The following is a 21,086-nucleotide window of genomic DNA, read 5'->3' on the forward strand; positions in this document are numbered from 1 at the left end:
GAGGGAAGGCCCGGCCTCGGGGAGCAGTGAGGCCAGCATGACCCTCTTGCCCCTTGTCTCCAGGGAAATCGTGCCAGCAGGCTGACCCGTGCGCCTCCAACCCCTGTGCCAACGGTGGCCAGTGCCTGCCCTTCGAGGCCTCCTACATCTGCCACTGCCCACCCAGCTTCCACGGCCCCACCTGCCGGCAGGATGTCAACGAGTGTGGCCAGAAGCCCGGGCTTTGCCGCCACGGAGGCACCTGCCACAACGAGGTCGGCTCCTACCGCTGCGTCTGCCGCGCCACCCACACCGGCCCCAACTGCGAGCGGCCCTACGTGCCCTGCAGCCCCTCGCCCTGCCAGAACGGGGGCACCTGCCGCCCCACGGGCGACGTCACCCACGAGTGTGCCTGCCTGCCAGGTAGTGCTGCCCGCTGGCCGGGGTGCACGAGCCCCTCCCCGGCTGCCAGGCCCAGGGAGTGGGAACGGGGCGCCTGGTGTAGGGGCAGCCCTGGGAGGGCCCATGGCGGGGAGTTGGGAAGGCGGGATGGCGAGTTCCCCAGACTGCGTGTGGTGTTGGGGGGACGCGTCTGGAGCGGGGTGTGCGCTGGGAGGAGGCTTGCACAGGGTCCAGGTGCCAGCCCGTGTCTTTGGAGTTTCCTGGAACTCACATTCGAGCTGTAGGACGCCCTGCCTCCCCGCAGTGCAGGCACCCTGACTTGCGCAACCCCCAGGGTTTCCCCTGGAGTGGGGCTGGGGCCGGAGAGGGTGTGGGAGCTGCGGGGGCACCATCACTTCCCAAGCCGTGGCCCTTCCTGCCATCCTGCTGGTCTCCTGCGGGTGGGGGTGACAGGTAGGCGCAGCCGCCTGCCCGTGTCCGCAGTGCTCCCCGATCCCTGTGTTGTACGTAGGAGCCTCTCTGCTGTAGTTCTTGTTTGAGTAAATTTTGCAGCAGCTCTAAAAATAAGGAAGAGTTTTGAAAACCTCCAGTCTCGGCCGCGCGTGGTGGCTCACGCCTGTAATCCCAGCACTTTGGGAGGCCGAGGTGGGCAGATCACAAAGTCAGGAGATGGAGACCATCCTGGCTAACACGGCGAAACCCCGTCTCTACTAAAAATACAAAAAATTAGCCAGGCATGGTGGCACGCGCCTGTAGTCCCAGCTACTCAGGAGGCTGAGGGAGGAGAATCACTTGAACCCGGGAGGCGGAGGTTGCAGTGAGCCGAGATCCCGCCACTGCACTCCAGCCTGGGCGACAGAGCGAGACTCCGTCTCAAAAAAAAAAAAAAAAAAAAAGTGAAGAGAAAAAAGAAAACCTGTAATCTCAGCTGCACAGAATGGCTGTTAGGTGGGAATGGGGAGAGGGCATTCAGGCAGGGGTGGGGCTGGAGGGTGCACAGGGTCCTGGCTGACCCACGGGTGACCCAAGGGCTGCCCCACCCCCTTGGAAGCCCCAAGCTGGCCTGGCCCCTGCAAAGGGGAAGCTCCCTGGCTGCCCAGTCAGCTGAGCCCAGCCAACTCTGCGTGCAGACACCAGACGTGTGCGTTTCCTGCAAGTCACTGGGCGAGCGTGGGGTGGGGACAGACACTCCCTGGCCGGCTTGGATCTCTGCAGGGTGGGGCGCAGAGCCCTTCTGCTGGTGGGGGCTCAGATGCCTTCTTAGCAGCACGGGACCCTACCTCCAGTCACACGGATTGAGGGGCCAAGCTCTCGGGGGGCCGTGGTTCAGGCTAGGGCAGGTGGGGTGTGTGCGGCCTTGTCCAAGGCCACCTGCGTGCAGAGCTGATGCCCACCCACCTTGGGCAGGGTGGGTGAGGACCTCCTGGTGAAGCCCAGCGGCAGAGATGCCAGGGGTGCTGGGCCGGCTCAGAGCCACTGCCCGTGCAGGGCAGCTCAGGGCCCTGGTGAGTGGGCAGGGAGGGAAGGGGAGGGGCTGGTGGGGTTCACTCACTTGAGTGTGGGTAGATCTCAGAGGCTGGGGTGCTGGGGGCTGGGTCACCCGTCCGGTGAGGGGTGTGCTCACTGCCTGCTGTGGAGTCTGGCCGTTTCAGGGTGAGATGACCATCCGGGGGCCTCCCCAAATGACTCAGGCCTGCCAGACCCTAGCTTCAGACTGTCCCCGGTGGCCCCTGCACCCAGGCCCCCTGAAGGGCCCTCAGCCACCTCTGGGTGTTCAGGAGCCCAGGAGACAGCTGTGTGTGGAGTCACGGGGAACCGAGGTGGGGGCGGCCCTGAGCTCTGCAGGCCTGGGAACTGGCTGGGATTTGGGGTCGCACAGCCTGCCTGGCACGTCAGCACTGTCTCCTCGTGGGGTCGCTGGCCGAGGCTACGTCGCAGAGGGTCCAGCTGGGGTCCACGGGGCTCTCGCTGGCTTCCCGCCCTCTCTCCCACTGTGTGCCTCAGCCAGTGCTTTGCAGGGCAGCCCTGGGGTCGCAGGCCCAGCCAGGGGCCCCACCTGCCTAGGAGCCGGGGTGCAGGGTCCCACACGTGAGTGGGACCGGGACTCAGGCTCCAGGCTCTGAATTTTTTTTTTTTTTTTGAGACAGGTCTCTGTCACTCAGGCTGGAGTACAGTGACGTGCCCTCAGCTCACTGCAGCCTTGACCTCCCAGGCTAAAGCGATCCTTCTGCCTCAGCCCCTCAAGTAGCTTGGGACCACAGGCCCGCCCCACCACGCTTTGCTACTTCTTGTATTTTTTTTTGTAGAGACGGGGTTTCGCCATGTTGTCCAGGCTGGTCTTGAACTCCTGGGCGCGAGCGATCCACCCACTTCAGCCTCCCAAAGTGCTGGGATTCCAGGCGTGAGCCACCGCGCCAGGGCTGGGATCTGGTTTTGGGTGCTCCCCAAGCTGATTTGCATTTTGGATTTTGGTTGTCTCTGGCTGCCTGCTTTTGCTCCGGTCCAGCAGACAGACAGGACGGACGGGGTGGTGGCAGCGGGGCAATGTCTCAGAGGGAGGGGCCGAGCAGGTGGGAACTCCAAGGGCAAGGGGGGTTCAAAGGCATCTCGGGAGGGCGGCAATTAGTAACCGGCTGCAGGTTTGGCTGTTGCCGAACGCGCCTTTCTGGGTTGATCATTGAACCAGCGGGAGTTGAGTGGATTAATAGCTAACTGGCTGCCTTGGAGGCCTGGGTGGGGCCATACCTCGGGGGAGGGGGCCCTGGCAGCCTGTGGAGGAGGAGGGGGAGGAGGAGGTGGGCACCAGAGCTCTGCCCCAGGGAAGATGGGCCATCTGAATCTCTGCAGCTTCCCTGGGGCTGCGAGGGGCCCACCCTGCCCCAGCCAGCAGCCTGCTTGGCCCCATGTCCCCTGCTGCTCAGAGCCCAGGCCCCAGTGTCAGCCCCTGAAGATGGGGTGTGTGGCCCCCCTATGGAGACATTGTAGGGAGCTCTGAGCATGCAGGCGGCACCCAGGTGCAGGAGCTGCCGGAAACTCTTAAAAGAGACCCAAGGGTTTTTGTGACAGAATCTTCTGGAACCCTGTGTTCCTGAGTCCCTGTTTAGCCAGCCCTGTCCAAAATGATTCTTTCAAGCAGGGCATGTCCCTCTGGGCACTGGAGTGAGGCAGGGGACGAGCACAGACCCCGGGGGCCCCAGGGCAGGGCCGTGGAGGCCAGGCTCTTGTGTCCAGAGCGGTGTGTCGGGGGTCCAGGCAGGAGCCGGACTGGACCTCAGGGAAGAGGCTGACCCGGCCCCTCTTGCGGCAGGCTTCACCGGCCAGAACTGTGAGGAAAATATCGACGATTGTCCAGGAAACAACTGCAAGAACGGGGGTGCCTGTGTGGACGGCGTGAACACCTACAACTGCCGCTGCCCGCCAGAGTGGACAGGCGCGTATACGGGTCGCCGCAGGGCAGGGTAGCCGGGGTGGGGCTGCTACCCACTTACTAAACTGCACTCACAGGCATAGTGGGGAGCAGCCAAGACCCTGTCCCAGGCCAGGCAGACTGGGGTTGGCCGAGAAGGACAACATGATGGGGGCCCCACTTCCCGTGGCCAGGGTCTGATGCCCCTCACCTCGGGGGTCAGCACAGACAGGGCCCTGGTTGGTCTGTGTGGGCCGTTTGCAACCTGGCCCCAGGCAGCCCCTGTGCCCAGTGGGGTGTCCTGGCATTGAGGGCCTTCAGCACCCCACTCAGGCCATGCTTCCTGGGCCGGTCACAGGGATGCCTGGATGAACAGACAGGCCCTGCGTTCGGGAATTACCCTCTGGTGGGGTGACGGGCAAAGGTGCACCCCGACGCAGCAGTGTCCACAGAGCACAAAGAGGAGGCAAGACTCCATGGTGCTGGGCCTGCAGAGGAAGGAGTGATTTAGGCTGGCGGTGGGTGGAGGAGTCAGCCCAGGAAGGCTTCCTGGAGGGGGCGGCATTGCCACCCTGCGTCTTAGGGGACAGGGAGCTCAGGGAGTGGCAGCTGCCCGGGGCCGACAGCTCCTGTTCCCTGCAGGTCAGTACTGTACCGAGGATGTGGACGAGTGCCAGCTGATGCCAAATGCCTGCCAGAACGGCGGGACCTGCCACAACACCCACGGTGGCTACAACTGCGTGTGTGTCAACGGCTGGACTGGTGAGGACTGCAGCGAGAACATTGATGACTGTGCCAGCGCCGCCTGCTTCCACGGCGCCACCTGCCATGACCGTGTGGCCTCCTTCTACTGCGAGTGTCCCCATGGCCGCACAGGTGAGTGCCTTGAGGCCCAGGTGGGCGCAGGGGGCTCACATGGGCCAGGCCTGGGCTGTGTGACCTCACCCAGGGACTGTGGCCCTCCTGCACCCAGGATAACCTGAAAGGGCCTTTCTGGTCAGGGAGGCCGGTGGTCGCTGTGAGTCCCCTGGAACGTCCCAAGTGTCACGGGATGCCCGATGGGGTCACGGCGGGCAGCTCCTCCTGGGGTGTCAGTGGGGTTGGACCCCAGCCGTGGGTGGTGTGCCATGCCTGGCCCAGGGGCCATGCCCACTGACCGCCGCTGCCTGCCCAGGTCTGCTGTGCCACCTCAACGACGCATGCATCAGCAACCCCTGTAACGAGGGCTCCAACTGCGACACCAACCCTGTCAATGGCAAGGCCATCTGCACCTGCCCCTCGGGGTACACGGGCCCGGCCTGCAGCCAGGACGTGGATGAGTGCTCGCTGGGTAGGTGCCAGCACAGGGGGTGCGGCCAGGTGGGGGTGGCAGCCGGGCCCCAGAACCGATGAGAAGTCGATTCTGGCTTCAGGGGGTGCCCGGTTAGATGGGGGATGGGACCCTGCCAGTCCGATGGGGGTGGTGTGCAGCGAGGTGTTGCAGGGGCCAGGGTGCCTGGAGCAGCCTCTCACCCGTGTGCCCTCGCCAGGTGCCAACCCCTGCGAGCATGCGGGCAAGTGCATCAACACGCTGGGCTCCTTCGAGTGCCAGTGTCTGCAGGGCTACACGGGCCCCCGATGCGAGATCGACGTCAACGAGTGCGTCTCGAACCCGTGCCAGAACGACGCCACCTGCCTGGACCAGATTGGGGAGTTCCAGTGCATCTGCATGCCTGGTGCGTTGGCCGGGGCCAGGGCGGGAAACCGAGTCGAGGCTGGGCAGCCTTGGAGGGGCAGCCCCGGGAACATCTGTGGGTTGCTTCCGCTTTCCCCAGCTTCCATGCCTTCTGGGCCCACAGCCTGCACAGGGCATGGGGAAACTGAGGCCAGGCCACAGGGCCAGCAGAGCACGGGGGTAGTGCTAGGCAGATGAGGGTGCCGGGCCAGGGGCCACAGGGGCTGCAGGGGAGCGGGTGCGCAGGGGGCCCGTGGTGGCTGGGATACTGGGCTGGAGGCAGGGTTCGTTTCTGTCCCAAGTCCACAGCTGTGCCCAGTGGGGCACTGGGGCCGCGCGTGCCCCCCTCACTGTTGCCCCACCCCACAGGCTACGAGGGTGTGCACTGCGAGGTCAACACAGACGAGTGCGCCAGCAGCCCCTGCCTGCACAATGGCCGCTGCCTGGACAAGATCAATGAGTTCCAGTGCGAGTGCCCCACGGGTGAGGGCTGCCCCCGCCCCCTGCCCCCGGGTCATCTGCACCCTGGCCTCCTGAGGGGTGCCTGGGCGTGGGTTGTGTCCCCTGCCCCTGGGCCATCTGCACCCCGGCCTCCTGAGGGGTGAGGGCCGTGGGTTGTGTCCCCTGCTCCTGGGCCGTCTGCACCCCGGCCTCCTGAGGGGGGCCTGGCCGTGGATTGTGTCCTCTGCCCCTGGGCCGTCTGCACCCCAGCCTCCTGAGGGGGGCCTGACCATTGGTTGTGTTCAGATTCCCAGGAGAGCGAGGGTTTTGCCTCATGAGTGGATGGGAGTGTTTTCAGACTTCCCCGAAGGAAGGGCAGGGCCCAGTGGGGAGTGGGAGCTTGCCCAGGGGTCGCAGTGGAGCCCAGGGCCAGGAGATCCTCCTTGATCTGGGTGCAGCCCCTTCTGCCTGGAGAAAAGGGTATACCAGGAGCTGCAGTGCCCAGACAGGGAGGAGGCTCCAGCCTGGCTTTCTGAGGGCTTGAGGCTGGGAGGGAGGCCAGCCTGCCCTGTCCTGCCATGTCCCCTGCCCAACGGCACACCAGCGACAAGGGTATGCAGAGAACCACGTGGGGCAGGTTGGCCTGCAATGGAGATGATGGCTGCCCGGGGCGGACTTGGAGGAACTCTCAGGGGCCTGGGTGAAAGGTGTTTCCATCTGTCCCAGAGCTGTGGGCCGGGGCGCAGAGCCCAGGGAGGCGTTGCTGGCCCAAGCCCAGGCTCCCGAGACATAGATTACCCGTCCCAGACACTGGAGCGAGGGGAGCCCCATTCTCAGCCCAGCTCCGCTGTAGCCATAGCAACCCAGTCGGTTTGGGAAAAAGGCCCCTTCTGTGGGAGCGAGGGCGTGTGGTGCTGGGGGAGGGGCTTTGATCCGGGGAGCGGGCAGCGGGAGGCAGGGAGAGCTGGGGCTGGCTGAGCTCAGGCTGAGTGTGCCCTGGGGAGCCCAGCCAGGCGCTCACTGCTGGGGTCTGGCCGGGGGTCCCTGAAGGGCCATAGTGCTGTTGCACATGACTCCCTCCCCTCCCCGGCCCCAGGCTTCACTGGGCATCTGTGCCAGTACGATGTGGACGAGTGTGCCAGCACCCCCTGCAAGAATGGTGCCAAGTGCCTGGACGGACCCAACACTTACACCTGTGTGTGCACGGAAGGTGCGGGCCGGCGCCCACCAGCGGGGAGGGACAGGGGACGGGACAGGGCACTCAGGGCAGTGAAACTGACAAGGTCATGGACACCTTGGTCTGGGCCACCTGGTCCAGAGGCCGAGAGCACAGCTCAACCCCAATCCTGAGTAGGTGGGAATGCCACGCTCGGAGCCCTCCTCAGGTGGGCACAGGCGACCCCAGGTCTGGTCATGGGTGTCCCGGGGGCAGCCAGTCCTAAGTCTTCCTGTGCCCGCCCCTCCCGCGGTCCAGGGTACACGGGGACGCACTGCGAGGTGGACATCGATGAGTGTGACCCCGACCCCTGCCACTACGGCTCCTGCAAGGACGGCGTCGCCACCTTCACCTGCCTCTGCCGCCCAGGCTACACGGGCCACCACTGCGAGACCAACATCAACGAGTGCTCCAGCCAGCCCTGCCGCCACGGGGGCACCTGCCAGGACCGCGACAACGCCTACCTCTGCTTCTGCCTGAAGGGGACCACAGGTGGCCGGCCAGGCGGGTGGCCAGCGGGGGGCCAGTGGGCAGGGCGGGCCCGAGGACTGACCGACACGTGCCACCCCTTCAGGACCCAACTGTGAGATCAACCTGGATGACTGTGCCAGCAGCCCCTGCGACTCGGGCACCTGTCTGGACAAGATCGATGGCTACGAGTGTGCCTGTGAGCCGGGCTACACAGGTGAGTGGCCCTGCACGTGGGGGCTGACTGCACTGTGCTCAGAGATCAAGGTCAGCCACTGCCCTGGGGCTGCTGAGGGGTTGGGTGGGGGCTTTGGTGCTGCCCACCTGGGCAGACCGTGGTCTGCGGCAGAGATTGCAGCGGGACCAGGGCTATAACCGGCAGCACGATGGGTCCCCCCGACCCCTCTTGTCTCCGGTCAGAGCTGTCCCAGGCTGTGTTGGCACAGTGGCCCAGCAGGCCAAGAGGGAGCGGCCAGCCCTGAGGTCAGGCTTGAGTACCTTCTGCCTCTGTGGCTCACCAGCACCTTTGAGCAGGTCCCTCTGCCTCTCTGGGCCTCAGATTCTCATCAGTCAGGGCTGCAGTAGCCCCTGCCCCTGGGGCCCCTGGGAGGATGACCTGAGTGGGCACTGGTGCCCGGGGAGGCTGGCACATGGCACATTGTGATCCAAGATGGTTTCTGACACCTGGAAGGATGTGGCCAGAAGGGTGATCGCCCCGGCTCAACAGACAGGGAAACCGAGGTTGACGTGGGTGGGACCCCCCGGGCGCTGGGCCTCGGAGTCTGACCCGCCCTGCCCTTAGGGAGCATGTGTAACATCAACATCGATGAGTGTGTGGGCAACCCCTGCCACAACGGGGGCACCTGCGAGGACGGCATCAATGGCTTCACCTGCCGCTGCCCCGAGGGCTACCACGACCCCACCTGCCTGTCTGAGGTCAATGAGTGCAACAGCAACCCCTGCGTCCACGGGGCCTGCCGGGACAGCCTCAACGGGTATGCGGCGGGGCCGATCATGGGGACACATCAGTCCTAAACCCTGGGAGCTCTGCTGCCAGGAGGGTGGCACCTGCACAGAGCTTGAGATGGGCCAGAAACGGGCCTCGGACGGGGCTGGGTGGCAGGGAGCTCTCCTCGGGGACGCACATGCCTCTGGGTCCTCAGTCAGACTACAGTCCACACCCAGCAGCTGTGCGCCGCGCGTCCTTGTGGGCTGCATGGTGTGCTCAGGACACAGGCCCACAGTGACCCTGGAACACGTTTCCATGGTAACAGCAGCAAGTGTTTCTGATGCCCATGATGTGCCTGGCAGCACTCTGCCTGGATGGGACCATTTAAATCAGCAGGGACCCCATTGCCCTCATTTGGCGCAGAGAAGGCACGTGCTTTGCTCGGGGCCACACAGCGGGCAAGTGGTGGGGGGCTTTTCGCAGCACCCTACTGCCCTGCACTTGGCATGGTCCCCTCGCTAATGAACCAAACCCCTGCCGCAGTCTTGGGTATGGGAAGCGCTGCGGCCCCCACTTTTTTCTTTATTTTGAGACAGAGCCTTGCTCTGTTGTCCAGGCTGGAGTGCAATGGCATGATCTCAGCTCACTGCAACCTCCACCCCTCAGGTTCAAGTGATTCCCCTGCCTCAGCCTCCCGAGTAGCTGAGATTACAGGCATGTGCCACCACACCTGGCTAATTTTTGTATTTTTAGTGTATATGGGGTGGGGGAGTTGCGCCATGTTGGCCAGGCTGATCTTGAACTCCTGGCCTCAAGTGGCTCAGCCACCCCCGCCTCCCAAAGTGCTGGGATTACAGGTGTGAGCCACAGCGCCCAGCCTGCCCCCACTAAAGGACTCTGCGAGTCTGAGTGGATGGGCACCTCCACCAGCCCATGGGGCATTGCAGACCCGGGAGCGCCCAGGCCCTGGCCGTGCTGCTCGGGCCTCCCTCGACCTGCGGTGTGGTCCCCCTTGCAGGTACAAGTGCGACTGTGATCCTGGGTGGAGTGGGACCAACTGTGACATCAACAACAACGAGTGTGAATCCAACCCTTGTGTCAACGGCGGTACCTGCAAAGACATGACCAGTGGCTACGTGTGCACCTGCCGGGAGGGCTTCAGCGGTGAGTGGGCTGCGCGTTTCTCAGTGCAGAGGGCCGCCCTCGAGTCTGGGGAGCTGGAGACACAGGATCGGGACCCAGGTCCAGCCAGCACCATGCATGGTGTCTCCCTCCCGTGGCAAAGCCTTAACTCCAGGCCTCTGGCTCTTGGAGATGAGGAGGGGCCTGGGGTGGGGAGCAGGCCCAGGGCTGCTGTTGTGGGGCCCTGCCAAGGTGCCTGGGAGTGCTGGACATGCCGAGTGCTGTCCCCTTCCCTCCAGGTCCCAACTGCCAGACCAACATCAACGAGTGTGCGTCCAACCCATGTCTGAACCAGGGCACGTGTATTGACGACGTTGCCGGGTACAAGTGCAACTGCCTGCTGCCCTACACAGGTGAGGGGTGGGTGGGGCCGATGCTGGAGGGGGCGGGGCCTATGTGGGAGGGGAGGGACCTGTGCTGGAGAGGGTGGGGCCTGTGCTGGAGAGGGTGGGGCCAGGGGTGGGGGCGGCCTGGGAAACCGTGACTGGAGGGTAAAGTGGTGGCTTTCTTGGGGCGGGGCCTTCCAGAAGGTTCTGCTCCTCACTGAGTGCCTTAGGCCCCTGCAGTATGTGGGCCTTCTCCCCGGGGTGGGGTTGGCAGATTAGCAAAGATACAGGATGCCTGGGAGAAAATTTTCATGCAAGCATGTGTTTTACCTGGCAAGCCTGCCGCAAGACACAGGTAAGATGCAGGTGAATCCTTAGCAGGGCCGGGCCTGGGTCAGTGGGCTCCGTGCTCCCGGCGCCCACCCTGCTGGGGTCTCTGGGGGCCGGGCTTCCCCACCCCCGCCAGCCGGACCTGAGGGATTCCTTTGATGGCAGGCTCTCTTTGTGTGAGCGGAACAAGGAGCCCTCTGTTTGGGCTGAGCAGGGAGGGGGATGTTCCCCCAACTGTCCAGCCCCTGCTATGAACCCAGCCAAGGGGATCACAGGAAATGATCTCTAGAAAAGACAAAGAAGAGTCCACAAGCACCGGGGTCCTGGCGCTCCCCAGGAGCGGGCAGAGGGTGCTGCCACGGGGCCTGGTCAGGGTGGGCCTGCCTGGGCCAGGCAGCCGGGCTGGAGGTTCCACGCCTGCGGTTCCCATGACATCCAGCAGCCTGTGGCCAGAACGCTGTTTTCTTTGACCGAAGTTAAGGACCTGGGTTTTCTCTCCTGTGTCAGTCAGTGAGGACCCTCCCTCCACGGCTGGGCGCCCCTGTCCCTTTCAGACACGTCGATCAGGCCGGCAGGAGGAGCGGCGGTGCTGACCCGCTTCCTATCTGCCCGCTTCCTGCTTCCTTTTGCACAATTGTCGGAAACTCTGGCGCAGTTCCTGCCTGCCCGGGTCACCGTGGAAACCAATAGGAAGAGAGGCCCTGGAAAGTCGCCCCAGCAGGCCAGGGAGATAATGGGGGACAGGGAAGATAACGCAGTCCCCACGGCTATAAACAGGAAGCTCGGCCATGGGCTTGTGCAGAAAAAGGCCCTCGGCTGTGCACGTGGTTCCTACATAGTCTTTGCCAGACACCCTGCGTGGTCCTGGAGGTCTCCAGGCCGTGCCCCGTGCCCCGACACGCAGGATGTGCTGGGGGCCTGGGCCTGTCCCCTCCATCGCAGCCCTTGTTTGTTGGCCTCCCGTGATGGGCGTTTGCTGCCTGTGACACGGAGCCCCAGGATTAGTTTCAGGCCTCGGTCTCAGGCCAGGGCCTTTCCTTGTCACCCAGAGATGAGGGGGCTTGCCTCCGGGGTGGGCCCAGGTCCCTGCAGTGTCGTGGAGCCCACCCGACTGAGGCCGCCTCTCCTGGTGCAGTCCTTGTTCCTGGGCACGCCTGGTGGGGTGAGGCCTAGGCTGTGCCCCGCTGCCAACCGGGAATGAGGGGTGGCTTCTGAGCGTGACATTTGTGCAGCTTGTCTTCAGCGTCCCCCCATCTGTGCTCCACTCCTCCCTGGGTCAGGGTCCTGGCACAGCCGGGAGCGCTCAGGGGTCTCGGTGCACATTTGCCTCCCGGCGGGACCAGCAGACGGCACTCTGATGGCGGAAAGACCAGCAGGCGGTGGCCGATTTGGGAGATCCCTCTGGGTGAGGCTCCCGGGGTCACGTGTGTCTCCTTCCCGCAGGCGACACGTGTGAGGTGGTGCTGGCCCCGTGTGCCCCCAGCCCCTGCAGAAACGGCGGGGAATGCAGGCAATCCGAGGACTATGAGAGCTTCTCCTGCGTCTGCCCCACGGGCTGGCAAGGTGAGGCTGGCCAGGGCCCGGCGAGGGCTGGGATGGGAGGTCAGGATGTCTGCAGGACACAGGCAGCTCCCAGGCAGGCTAGATGAGTCTTTGGAGAGGAGCCGGTGGGTGCTGAGGAGGCCCTGGTCGGAGAAGTTCTGGAATCAGGAATTGACCTGGGAGCACCGTTCCCAACTCCAGTTCCTGTGACCTTCTTAGGCCAAAATTAGGGGAGAGGGGATGGTCCTGGGGTCACGGAAGCCCACTCCTGGGTCGGGAGAGGCACTGTAGGTGGGTGGGCCAGCCTGGGAAGGGCCTGGAGGGCCAGGGGCCGCTGGTGACCAACCGGCCTCCTCCTGCCCCGCAGGGCAGACCTGTGAGGTCGACATCAACGAGTGCGTTCTGAGCCCGTGCCGGCACGGCGCATCCTGCCAGAACACCCACGGCGGCTACCGCTGCCACTGCCAGGCCGGCTACAGTGGGCGCAACTGCGAGACCGACATCGACGACTGCCGGCCCAGTGAGTAGCCCCGCGGCTCTGGCCTCCTCCAGGAAGCTCTCAGGCCTCAGTTCCCCTGGGCAGGGTTGGTGCGCATGGTGCTGGCCATAAGCGCCCAGGGAGGCCGGAGTGTGGCCGGGGAGGGTTGGGTCAGGTGTGGGGGATGTGCTGAGGGATGGCCAGGGTGGTTCAGGAGGGCCTCAGAGCCGGCTTGCTCCTCCCTGCACTTCGAGGGAGAGTCACGAGAGCTCCTCCCATGGCTCTTCACTGAGCCGAGGATGGCTCGGGCCCAGCCTGCACTCCCGCCTGGCTCATCAGGCCCCGCTGCAGGCCAGGGCTCTCAGGCCTCCCAGCCCTGCTTCACAGAGGTTGAGGTTGGCAGAAGCCGGGGGTCTTGCTGGCATCACCTGGCAGGCAGAGGCAAGAACTGTCTCTCCTCTCCTGCTTGGTCTGTGAATCCTGCAAAGCTGCCCCCTGCCTTGGGGCTTGAGGACAGGAGCAGAGGCAAGAAATGTCACTCCTCCCCTGCTCGGTCTGTGAAGCCTGCAAAGCTGTCCCCTGCCCTGGGGCTTGAGGACAGGAGCAGGTGGGGAGAGAGACCCCAAGCACAGGAGACGGGTGTGACGCAGCCTGTGGGTGCTGGGGCTCCCCACCAGACACCTTTGTTACAGGGCTGCTTGCCGCAGCCTCGGCAACGAAAGGCTGGGCTGTCCCCAGCCATGCAGCCTTCCCGGCCCCCTCCCGCAGGTGTGGGTTTGTGCCTGCCCCTCACACTCACCCTTCCGTCCTCTCCCAGACCCGTGTCACAACGGGGGCTCCTGCACAGACGGCATCAACACGGCCTTCTGCGAGTGCCTGCCCGGCTTCCGGGGCACTTTCTGTGAGGAGGACATCAACGAGTGTGCCAGTGACCCCTGCCGCAACGGGGCCAACTGCACGGACTGCGTGGACAGCTACACGTGCACCTGCCCCGCAGGCTTCAGCGGGATCCACTGTGAGAACAACACGCCTGACTGCACAGAGAGGTGCGTGGGGCTCGAGTGAGGCCGTGGAAGGGAACGGGCGGTGCGGGCCACACGCAGTAGCTGGCAGCCTGGCACACCATGCAGGCGTCCGCCTAGGCCGGCTGGGCACTTAGCGCTGGCTGCATTGAGTCCAGACATTGTTCATTGTACCGACGTGTCCCTCCTGAGAGGGCCATTGTGACCTCCTCCTGTGTCCCGCACCAGGAGCGCCGGTAGTCTGTCCTGAAGAACTGGTGCGCTTCCTTCTATTAGACAACGAGAACTCTGTCATTCTTGTTTCCTTTTTGCCGTGTTTGCCAGGAAGCTCATTTGGTAAACGTCAGTCTCGTCCCTGGTTTCTGACGTAATTACCTCCCGTGTTACCAGGACGGTTTCTGGTTTCTCCCTCATTTACTTTAACCACCCTATGCCCATGCGTTTGGTAAAACCACTCTCGACCTGACTTATAAAGAAAGCAGGGGAGGGAGGTGTGACGTGGTGTGAGAGCCGGGCCCCGGGTTCCCACTGGCCTCCCTGGGTCAGCCAGGCTGCCCTGGGCCTGTCCTGGCCATCAGGCCCCTAGGGTTGAGCAGAAGGGGAGGTGCTGGCGAGGCAGGGTCTGCTGGAGCGGGGACCCACCAATGCCCTCCGCTCAGCCCCCGCCTGCCCACCCCCTTGCAGCTCCTGCTTCAACGGTGGCACCTGCGTGGACGGCATCAACTCGTTCACCTGCCTGTGTCCACCCGGCTTCACGGGCAGCTACTGCCAGCACGATGTCAATGAATGCGACTCACAGCCCTGCCTGCATGGCGGCACCTGTCAGGACGGCTGCGGCTCCTACAGGTGCACCTGCCCCCAGGGCTACACTGGCCCCAACTGCCAGGTGAGTGCGCCAGCCACAGAGGTGCCCGAAGGAGGGGCCCTGGGTGGGTGCCTGCCTGTGGGAGGTGGGAACGGTCACCCCCAGGTCCCACTGTGTCAGCTCGGGGTCACCCCCACACCCCTGGGCAGAGGGCTTCTGGGGATCTGAGCAGCCGGTGAAGGAACCTGATGCGGAAGCAGCAGGCACCTTCGTTTCAATCCCAGGTTTCTGGAGCCGGGGCGGGAGCTCAGGAATTGGGGAATTGAGGAAAAGTGTTCCTTCTAGCAAAGGCCGAGGGTGGTCTGGACCTGCTGAGGGCCCTGAGGGAGACCCAGCCCAGGCTGTTCCTGGTGTGGGGGTGGTGGGGAGTCCAGGGGCGGCAGTTTCCACTTCTGTAGAATGGGTTGCAGCCTGGGTTGGAGTAGGCCCCTTGGCGGATGTGCGTTCTGAGCTACCGAGGAAATGGCCGGGGCGCGGGCACCCAGCTGACCCCAACCTGTCCCCAGAACCTTGTGCACTGGTGTGACTCCTCGCCCTGCAAGAACGGCGGCAAATGCTGGCAGACCCACACCCAGTACCGCTGCGAGTGCCCCAGCGGCTGGACCGGCCTTTACTGCGACGTGCCCAGCGTGTCCTGTGAGGTGGCTGCGCAGCGACAAGGTAACCTGCTGTGCCCACCCGGCTCGGGTCCCAGCCCATCAAGGTCCTCTGTGGGCCTGGGCCTCACCTGTCTACCACCCCATCCCCCGCAGGTGTTGACGTTGCCCGCCTGTGCCAGCATGGAGGGCTGTGTGTGGACGCGGGCAACACGCACCACTGCCGCTGCCAGGCGGGCTACACAGGCAGCTACTGTGAGGACCTGGTGGACGAGTGCTCACCCAGCCCCTGCCAGAACGGGGCCACCTGCACGGACTACCTGGGCGGCTACTCCTGCAAGGTGGGGGTCCCTCCTAGGGTAAGGGTTGTGGCCGGCACGAGTGTTGCCACACACCGGGCCCTGGCTGGGAGCTGGCCCAGTGGAGAAAACTGAACCTGATAGGCCCATGCACTGTTCAGTCTCATTAGGGGAGGGCTGGGGTCATCAGGGTAGACTGCCTGGAAGAGGTGGCCTGTGGAAAGCCTGAAGGAGGGTGCATATACTGAGAAGTGGGATGGGGTTTTCCCTTCCCCTAGATTGTGTCTGGGCTTGGCCAACACCTACCCTGAGGCCCTCACCTCTATCCTATGGGACGGGGTCCACCCACCCCCAACAGGCAGTGACTCCGGTCACCGAGGCCCTGCCAGGGTCTGTTGGGCTGGGTCTCCCTCCAGGTCTGACAGGAGCGAGGGGCCCGTGGCTTCGCTGGACCTGAGGGCAGCTCATGTGGCCCTGTCAGCCCTCACAGTGGGGTGTGGGAGCACTGCATCCTGGCGCCGGCTGAGCCGAAGGGCCCCTCGTTCTGTCGCCTGCACAGTGCGTGGCCGGCTACCACGGGGTGAACTGCTCTGAGGAGATCGACGAGTGCCTATCCCACCCCTGCCAGAACGGGGGCACCTGCCTCGACCTCCCCAACACCTACAAGTGCTCCTGCCCACGGGGCACTCAGGGTAAGGGCCGCTGCACGGAGGGCTGGTGTTGGCCATCCATGGCCAGGGCAGGGGCAGGGCAGGCACCCCGGGACCGGCCAGAGGCATCCAGGAACCAGCCAGAAACTCCCATTTTCCTGTGTGAGGCCAAGGCCGGCTCACAGCTGCCCAGGGAAAGGGCCCAGAGCGGGGGTCCCAGCGGGAAGGGCGTCTCCACGGCACCCTTGACACCTGCCTCTCCCGAGTGTCCATGCAGCCCCAGACCTGAGCGCTTGTCTTCTGGGACGGACACGCGGCACGGCAGGGCTGGGGTGTGGCGGGCTTGGGCCACTGACGAAACCTGGCCCCGCAGGTGTGCACTGTGAGATCAACGTGGACGACTGCAATCCCCCCGTTGACCCCGTGTCCCGGAGCCCCAAGTGCTTTAACAACGGCACCTGCGTGGACCAGGTGGGCGGCTACAGCTGCACCTGCCCGCCGGGCTTCGTGGGTGAGCGCTGTGAGGGGGATGTCAACGAGTGCCTGTCCAATCCCTGCGACGCCCGTGGCACCCAGAACTGCGTGCAGCGCGTCAACGACTTCCACTGCGAGTGCCGTGCTGGTCACACCGGTGGGTGCCGCGCCCAGGCGGGTGGGGCATGTGGGGCAGCAGGGTGAGCCTCTCACTGCCCTGCTCTCACCCCTAGGGCGCCGCTGCGAGTCCGTCATCAATGGCTGCAAAGGCAAGCCCTGCAAGAATGGGGGCACCTGCGCCGTGGCCTCCAACACCGCCCGCGGGTTCATCTGCAAGTGCCCTGCGGTAGGTGCAGGGGTGCAGGCAGGCGGGGGCCCGCCAGGGGAGACACCTGGAGAGGTGCACGTGGGGGCCTCGGGGCGCAGACCGGGCAGTCATCCTCCTGGCCTTCATCCTCCTCCTCACCCTGATGTCTTTTTTTTTTTTTTAGTTTCAATAAATGATTTTAGAGACATTTTAGATTTATAGAAAAATGGAGCAGGAAGTAGACTCCCTGGGGTGGCTGTCCCCTGCACGCAGTTCCCCTGGTTAGCAGCTTGCATCAGTTTCACTCTGGATTTCAGTGATACATTGTTACCAACAGCAGCCCTTCCTGTACCTGGGGCTTGCCCTTGTCTTTGTGGTTGTGGGTTTGGGCTGAGGTGTGACATGCCTGCCCACCTTCGCAGGATCACGGCGGAGAGTCCCTGCCCTAAAGTCCTCAGCACTCCACCAGTTTACCCCTTCCTCCATCTCCCGACCCCCTGGCACCCCCGATCTTTCTCTGTTGGTAGAATGTGTGTAAAGGGTTTTGCTGCTGGGGGCAAGGTTGCAGGCCGCCTCCCAGGTTAGAGGAGAGCGGTGGCACTGCTGGCCGAGGGCTGGGTGTGAGGTGGCGGGGGGGCGGGGGGTGGCCCACCCCGACACTGTCCTGTCTTCCCTCTCGGGCAGGGCTTCGAGGGCGCCACGTGTGAGAATGACGCTCGTACCTGCGGCAGCCTGCGCTGCCTCAACGGCGGCACATGCATCTCCGGCCCGCGCAGCCCCACCTGCTTGTGCCTGGGCCCCTTCACGGGCCCCGAATGCCAGTTCCCGGCCAGCAGCCCCTGCCTGGGCGGCAACCCCTGCTACAATCAGGGGACCTGTGAGCCCACATCCGAGAGCCCCTTCTACCGTTGCCTGTGCCCCGCCAAATTCAACGGGCTCTTGTGCCACATCCTGGACTACAGCTTCGGGGGTGGGGCCGGGCGCGACATCCCCCCGCCGCTGATCGAGGAGGCGTGCGAGCTGCCCGAGTGCCAGGAGGACGCGGGCAACAAGGTCTGCAGCCTGCAGTGCAACAACCACGCGTGCGGCTGGGACGGCGGTGACTGCTCCCTCAACTTCAATGACCCCTGGAAGAACTGCACGCAGTCTCTGCAGTGCTGGAAGTACTTCAGTGACGGCCACTGTGACAGCCAGTGCAACTCAGCCGGCTGCCTCTTCGACGGCTTCGACTGCCAGCGTGCGGAAGGCCAGTGCAAGTAAGGCTGCGGGGCTCATGGGGCCGAGGGAGGACCCGAACTTGGATGTGGCCTGGCTTGGGCCGGGAGGCCAGCATGCAGTTCTAAGGCTCTGCTCAGGGGGTGCAGGGACGTCCCCCGCGGCTGGCCAGTGGGCTGGAGGCACCGGACATCGGGTGTGAGGCCCCCCGAGGAAGGCGGCCTGAGCGTGTCCCACCCCCCACAGTCCCCTGTACGACCAGTACTGCAAGGACCACTTCAGCGACGGGCACTGCGACCAGGGCTGCAACAGCGCGGAGTGCGAGTGGGACGGGCTGGACTGTGCGGAGCATGTGCCCGAGAGGCTGGCGGCCGGCACGCTGGTGGTGGTGGTGCTGATGCCACCGGAGCAGCTGCGCAACAGCTCCTTCCACTTCCTGCGGGAGCTCAGCCGCGTGCTGCATACCAACGTGGTCTTCAAGCGTGACGCACACGGCCAGCAGATGATCTTCCCCTACTACGGCCGCGAGGAGGAGCTGCGCAAGCACCCCATCAAGCGTGCCGCCGAGGGCTGGGCCGCACCTGACGCCCTGCTGGGCCAGGTGAAGGCCTCGCTGCTCCCTGGTGGCAGTGAGGGTGGGCGGCGGCGGAGGGAGCTGGACCCCATGGACGTCCGCGGGTGAGTGAGACCCGGCGCCCACGGTCAATCCCTGCAACTCTCCTGGGCCCTCCCCGACGGGCTCCCTGCCCCTCACGGCCGGCGCCATGGCAAGCAGTACTCTCCCCACTTTATGGTAAAAGAGACGGAGGTTCCGAGAGGACCTGGGACTTCAGGGCCTGCACAGGCAAGGAGTAGAGGCAGCATTCCAGCTCAGGGCCCTGACCCCACAGCCACACCCTTTTCCTGGGCCACTGCCTTCCCCTGGACAGGCGGCACTCCTGTGCCCAGTAGGTGATTTTGAGATTGAGCTGTGCCTTAGGCACTGGATACTACACTGATTAAAACTCAGCCCTCTGCCAGGCGAGGAGGCTCACACCTGTAATCCCAGCACTTTGGGAGGCTGAGGCAGGCGGAGCCCTTGAGCCCAGGAGTTCGAGACCAGTCTGGGCAACATAGGGAGACCTTGTCTCTGTTTTTTAAAAAAAGTATTAAAAGAAGTAAAAAACAAAACACTCAGCTCTCCAGGGGTTCCCACAGGGCTGAACAGCCCCACCCCAGACAAGAATGCCACTTGGTCATGGCATCTGCCTGGCTTGGGCTGGAGAGGAGGCAGGTGGAGGTCCTGGGAGGGGGCATTGCTGGGCCTTGCAGTTGGAGGAGGAGCTGGTGGGGGTGGGGGGTCCCACGGTGGGAGAACACAGGCAGGAGCAGCTTGAGTGCAGGGGGCACCCCACGAGGCTCCCGCCCATGCCTGCTCGATCTGGGGCAGCTGGACCCAGGAGCCAGGTTGGTTGTGCCCTTTGTGTGCCTGACCCTGGTGGGTTTGCCCATCAGTTCTGCTGGCTTGGAGCAATCCTGGAGGTCAGAAGCATCATCTCACAGGCTGGATGGGATCCTGCTCACGGGAACCCAGTCCTGGGGAGCAGAGCTCACCCCCAGCCAGCATCACCACACAGCCCACCACCGCTGCACCCACCCACACCTCACGCCTGTGCTTCCTGCAGGGCCTGGGGATGGCTCCTGGGGGAGGACTGGGCTCCTGGCACATTCTCTGTCCTGAGATGAGGAAACGTGTTTGTGGCACCAGCAGGAGCCAGAGAGGGTGTCAGGGCGGGCCAGGGAGAGCGCGTTGGTGGGTATCTGGGATGAGCCGTGATCAGCACTGGACGGAGTCGGGGGGCTGGCACCAGTCCCCTGCAGGGTATCTGCTGTCAGACCTGGCTTCCCGCCACCCCAGGCTGCCTCACCATGTCCTGACTGTGGCGTCATGGGCCTCAGTGTCCTGCGGCAGCATCCCTGGCCAGTGGGCGGGGGAGGAGGAAGCCTCGGGTCCCAGCCTCTCTCTGGTTGTCCACCCAGCTCCATCGTCTACCTGGAGATTGACAACCGGCAGTGTGTGCAGGCCTCCTCGCAGTGCTTCCAGAGTGCCACCGACGTGGCCGCATTCCTGGGAGCGCTCGCCTCGCTGGGCAGCCTCAACATCCCCTACAAGATCGAGGCCGTGCAGAGTAAGTGTGGCCCCATCCCGGGAACAGGCTCTGCCTGCAGGGGGTGCCATCCCCCCGTGCCCCAGACACGCTGGCTCTTTGTGCCAGTTGCCACCCACAGGTGTGAGCGTTGCCGTCCGAGTTGGGGGTAGGGCTTTTCTGGAATTTTCTGAATGGCACTCCGCCCCCACCTGCGGCAGTGACAGCTGCCGGTGGAGCCACCTGGGAACGAGTCCAGCCACGGGAAAGTGGGTGCCTGCTTCTCTCCCCACCCCTTCCTCCTGAATTTTCTTTGTTGGGTATTATTTCAAAATCATTACGGCTTTTTTTAAAGAAAAAAAAAGAGAGAGAGAGAAGAATTGATCGGTGTCATGTGAAGTGTTGAAGTTTGTATCTTGAAAATCCCTCTAAATCCTTTGTCTTAACAGCTCAGTGCGAGTGCAGCGATTTGAAGTTGACTAATCCTCCTTCCTTAAAGGAGAAAAAAGTAAAAGCCGTCTCCAGATAGAGTCGGCTGGTGCAGGAGAGAATTTAGCGATAGTTTGCAATTCTGATTAATCGCGTAGAAAATGACCTTATTTTGGGGGGCGGGATGGAGGAGAGTGGGTGAGGAGGCACCCGGCCGCGGAGCCAGTCCGCCGCCCCCCGGCCACCAGCCTGCTGCGTAGCCGCTGCCTGATGTCCGGGCACCTGCCCCTGGCCCCCGTGCCCGCAGGTGAGACCGTGGAGCCGCCCCCGCCGGCACAGCTGCACTTCATGTACGTGGCGGCGGCCGCCTTTGTGCTTCTGTTCTTCGTGGGCTGCGGGGTGCTGCTGTCCCGCAAGCGCCGGCGGCAGCATGGCCAGCTCTGGTTCCCTGAGGGCTTCAAAGTGTCTGAGGCCAGCAAGAAGAAGCGGCGGGAGCCCCTCGGCGAGGACTCCGTGGGCCTCAAGTGAGCGGACGCTGCCCCTGCTTCTGGGTCCCCGGTGGGAGGTGGGACCTGGCCGAGCATCCTCACCGGGAGTCTGCCCCTCCCGACCCAGGGCCCACCTCCCACGCCAGGCCCGGGCCAGGGGTCTCTGGGGGCTTCCTAGGGAG

The 21,086-nt window shown here is 64.2% G+C and overlaps 1 protein-coding gene across 3 annotated transcripts in view; it reads left to right on the forward strand.

Moving 5' to 3' along the window:
* NOTCH1 (notch receptor 1) overlaps window positions 1-21,086 on the forward strand; it is a 52,456-nt gene that overhangs the window by 23,689 nt on the left and 7,681 nt on the right. Inside the window, exons 4-28 of one of the 3 annotated variants that reach the window (XM_034929539.3) lie at window positions 64-402; window positions 3,689-3,811; window positions 4,430-4,663; window positions 4,962-5,117; window positions 5,317-5,502; window positions 5,871-5,984; window positions 7,039-7,152; window positions 7,417-7,650; window positions 7,733-7,843; window positions 8,429-8,621; window positions 9,594-9,739; window positions 9,997-10,110; window positions 11,857-11,976; window positions 12,323-12,475; window positions 13,251-13,479; window positions 14,140-14,341; window positions 14,827-14,980; window positions 15,073-15,257; window positions 15,775-15,907; window positions 16,239-16,496; window positions 16,573-16,685; window positions 17,331-17,902; window positions 18,108-18,539; window positions 19,881-20,029; window positions 20,724-20,940. In XM_034929539.3, coding sequence (XP_034785430.1) covers window positions 64-402; window positions 3,689-3,811; window positions 4,430-4,663; window positions 4,962-5,117; window positions 5,317-5,502; window positions 5,871-5,984; window positions 7,039-7,152; window positions 7,417-7,650; window positions 7,733-7,843; window positions 8,429-8,621; window positions 9,594-9,739; window positions 9,997-10,110; window positions 11,857-11,976; window positions 12,323-12,475; window positions 13,251-13,479; window positions 14,140-14,341; window positions 14,827-14,980; window positions 15,073-15,257; window positions 15,775-15,907; window positions 16,239-16,496; window positions 16,573-16,685; window positions 17,331-17,902; window positions 18,108-18,539; window positions 19,881-20,029; window positions 20,724-20,940 — 4,981 coding nt within the window. The remainder of the gene's footprint in view (window positions 1-63; window positions 403-3,688; window positions 3,812-4,429; window positions 4,664-4,961; window positions 5,118-5,316; window positions 5,503-5,870; window positions 5,985-7,038; window positions 7,153-7,416; window positions 7,651-7,732; window positions 7,844-8,428; window positions 8,622-9,593; window positions 9,740-9,996; window positions 10,111-11,856; window positions 11,977-12,322; window positions 12,476-13,250; window positions 13,480-14,139; window positions 14,342-14,826; window positions 14,981-15,072; window positions 15,258-15,774; window positions 15,908-16,238; window positions 16,497-16,572; window positions 16,686-17,330; window positions 17,903-18,107; window positions 18,540-19,880; window positions 20,030-20,723; window positions 20,941-21,086) is intronic. The other 2 variants (XM_034929540.3, XM_063593857.1) reach the window with 2 other exon arrangements.

The sequence above is a fragment of the Pan paniscus genome, chromosome 11 (genome assembly GCF_029289425.2).
Source record: "Pan paniscus chromosome 11, NHGRI_mPanPan1-v2.0_pri, whole genome shotgun sequence".
Classification (NCBI taxonomy): Eukaryota; Metazoa; Chordata; class Mammalia; order Primates; family Hominidae; genus Pan; species Pan paniscus.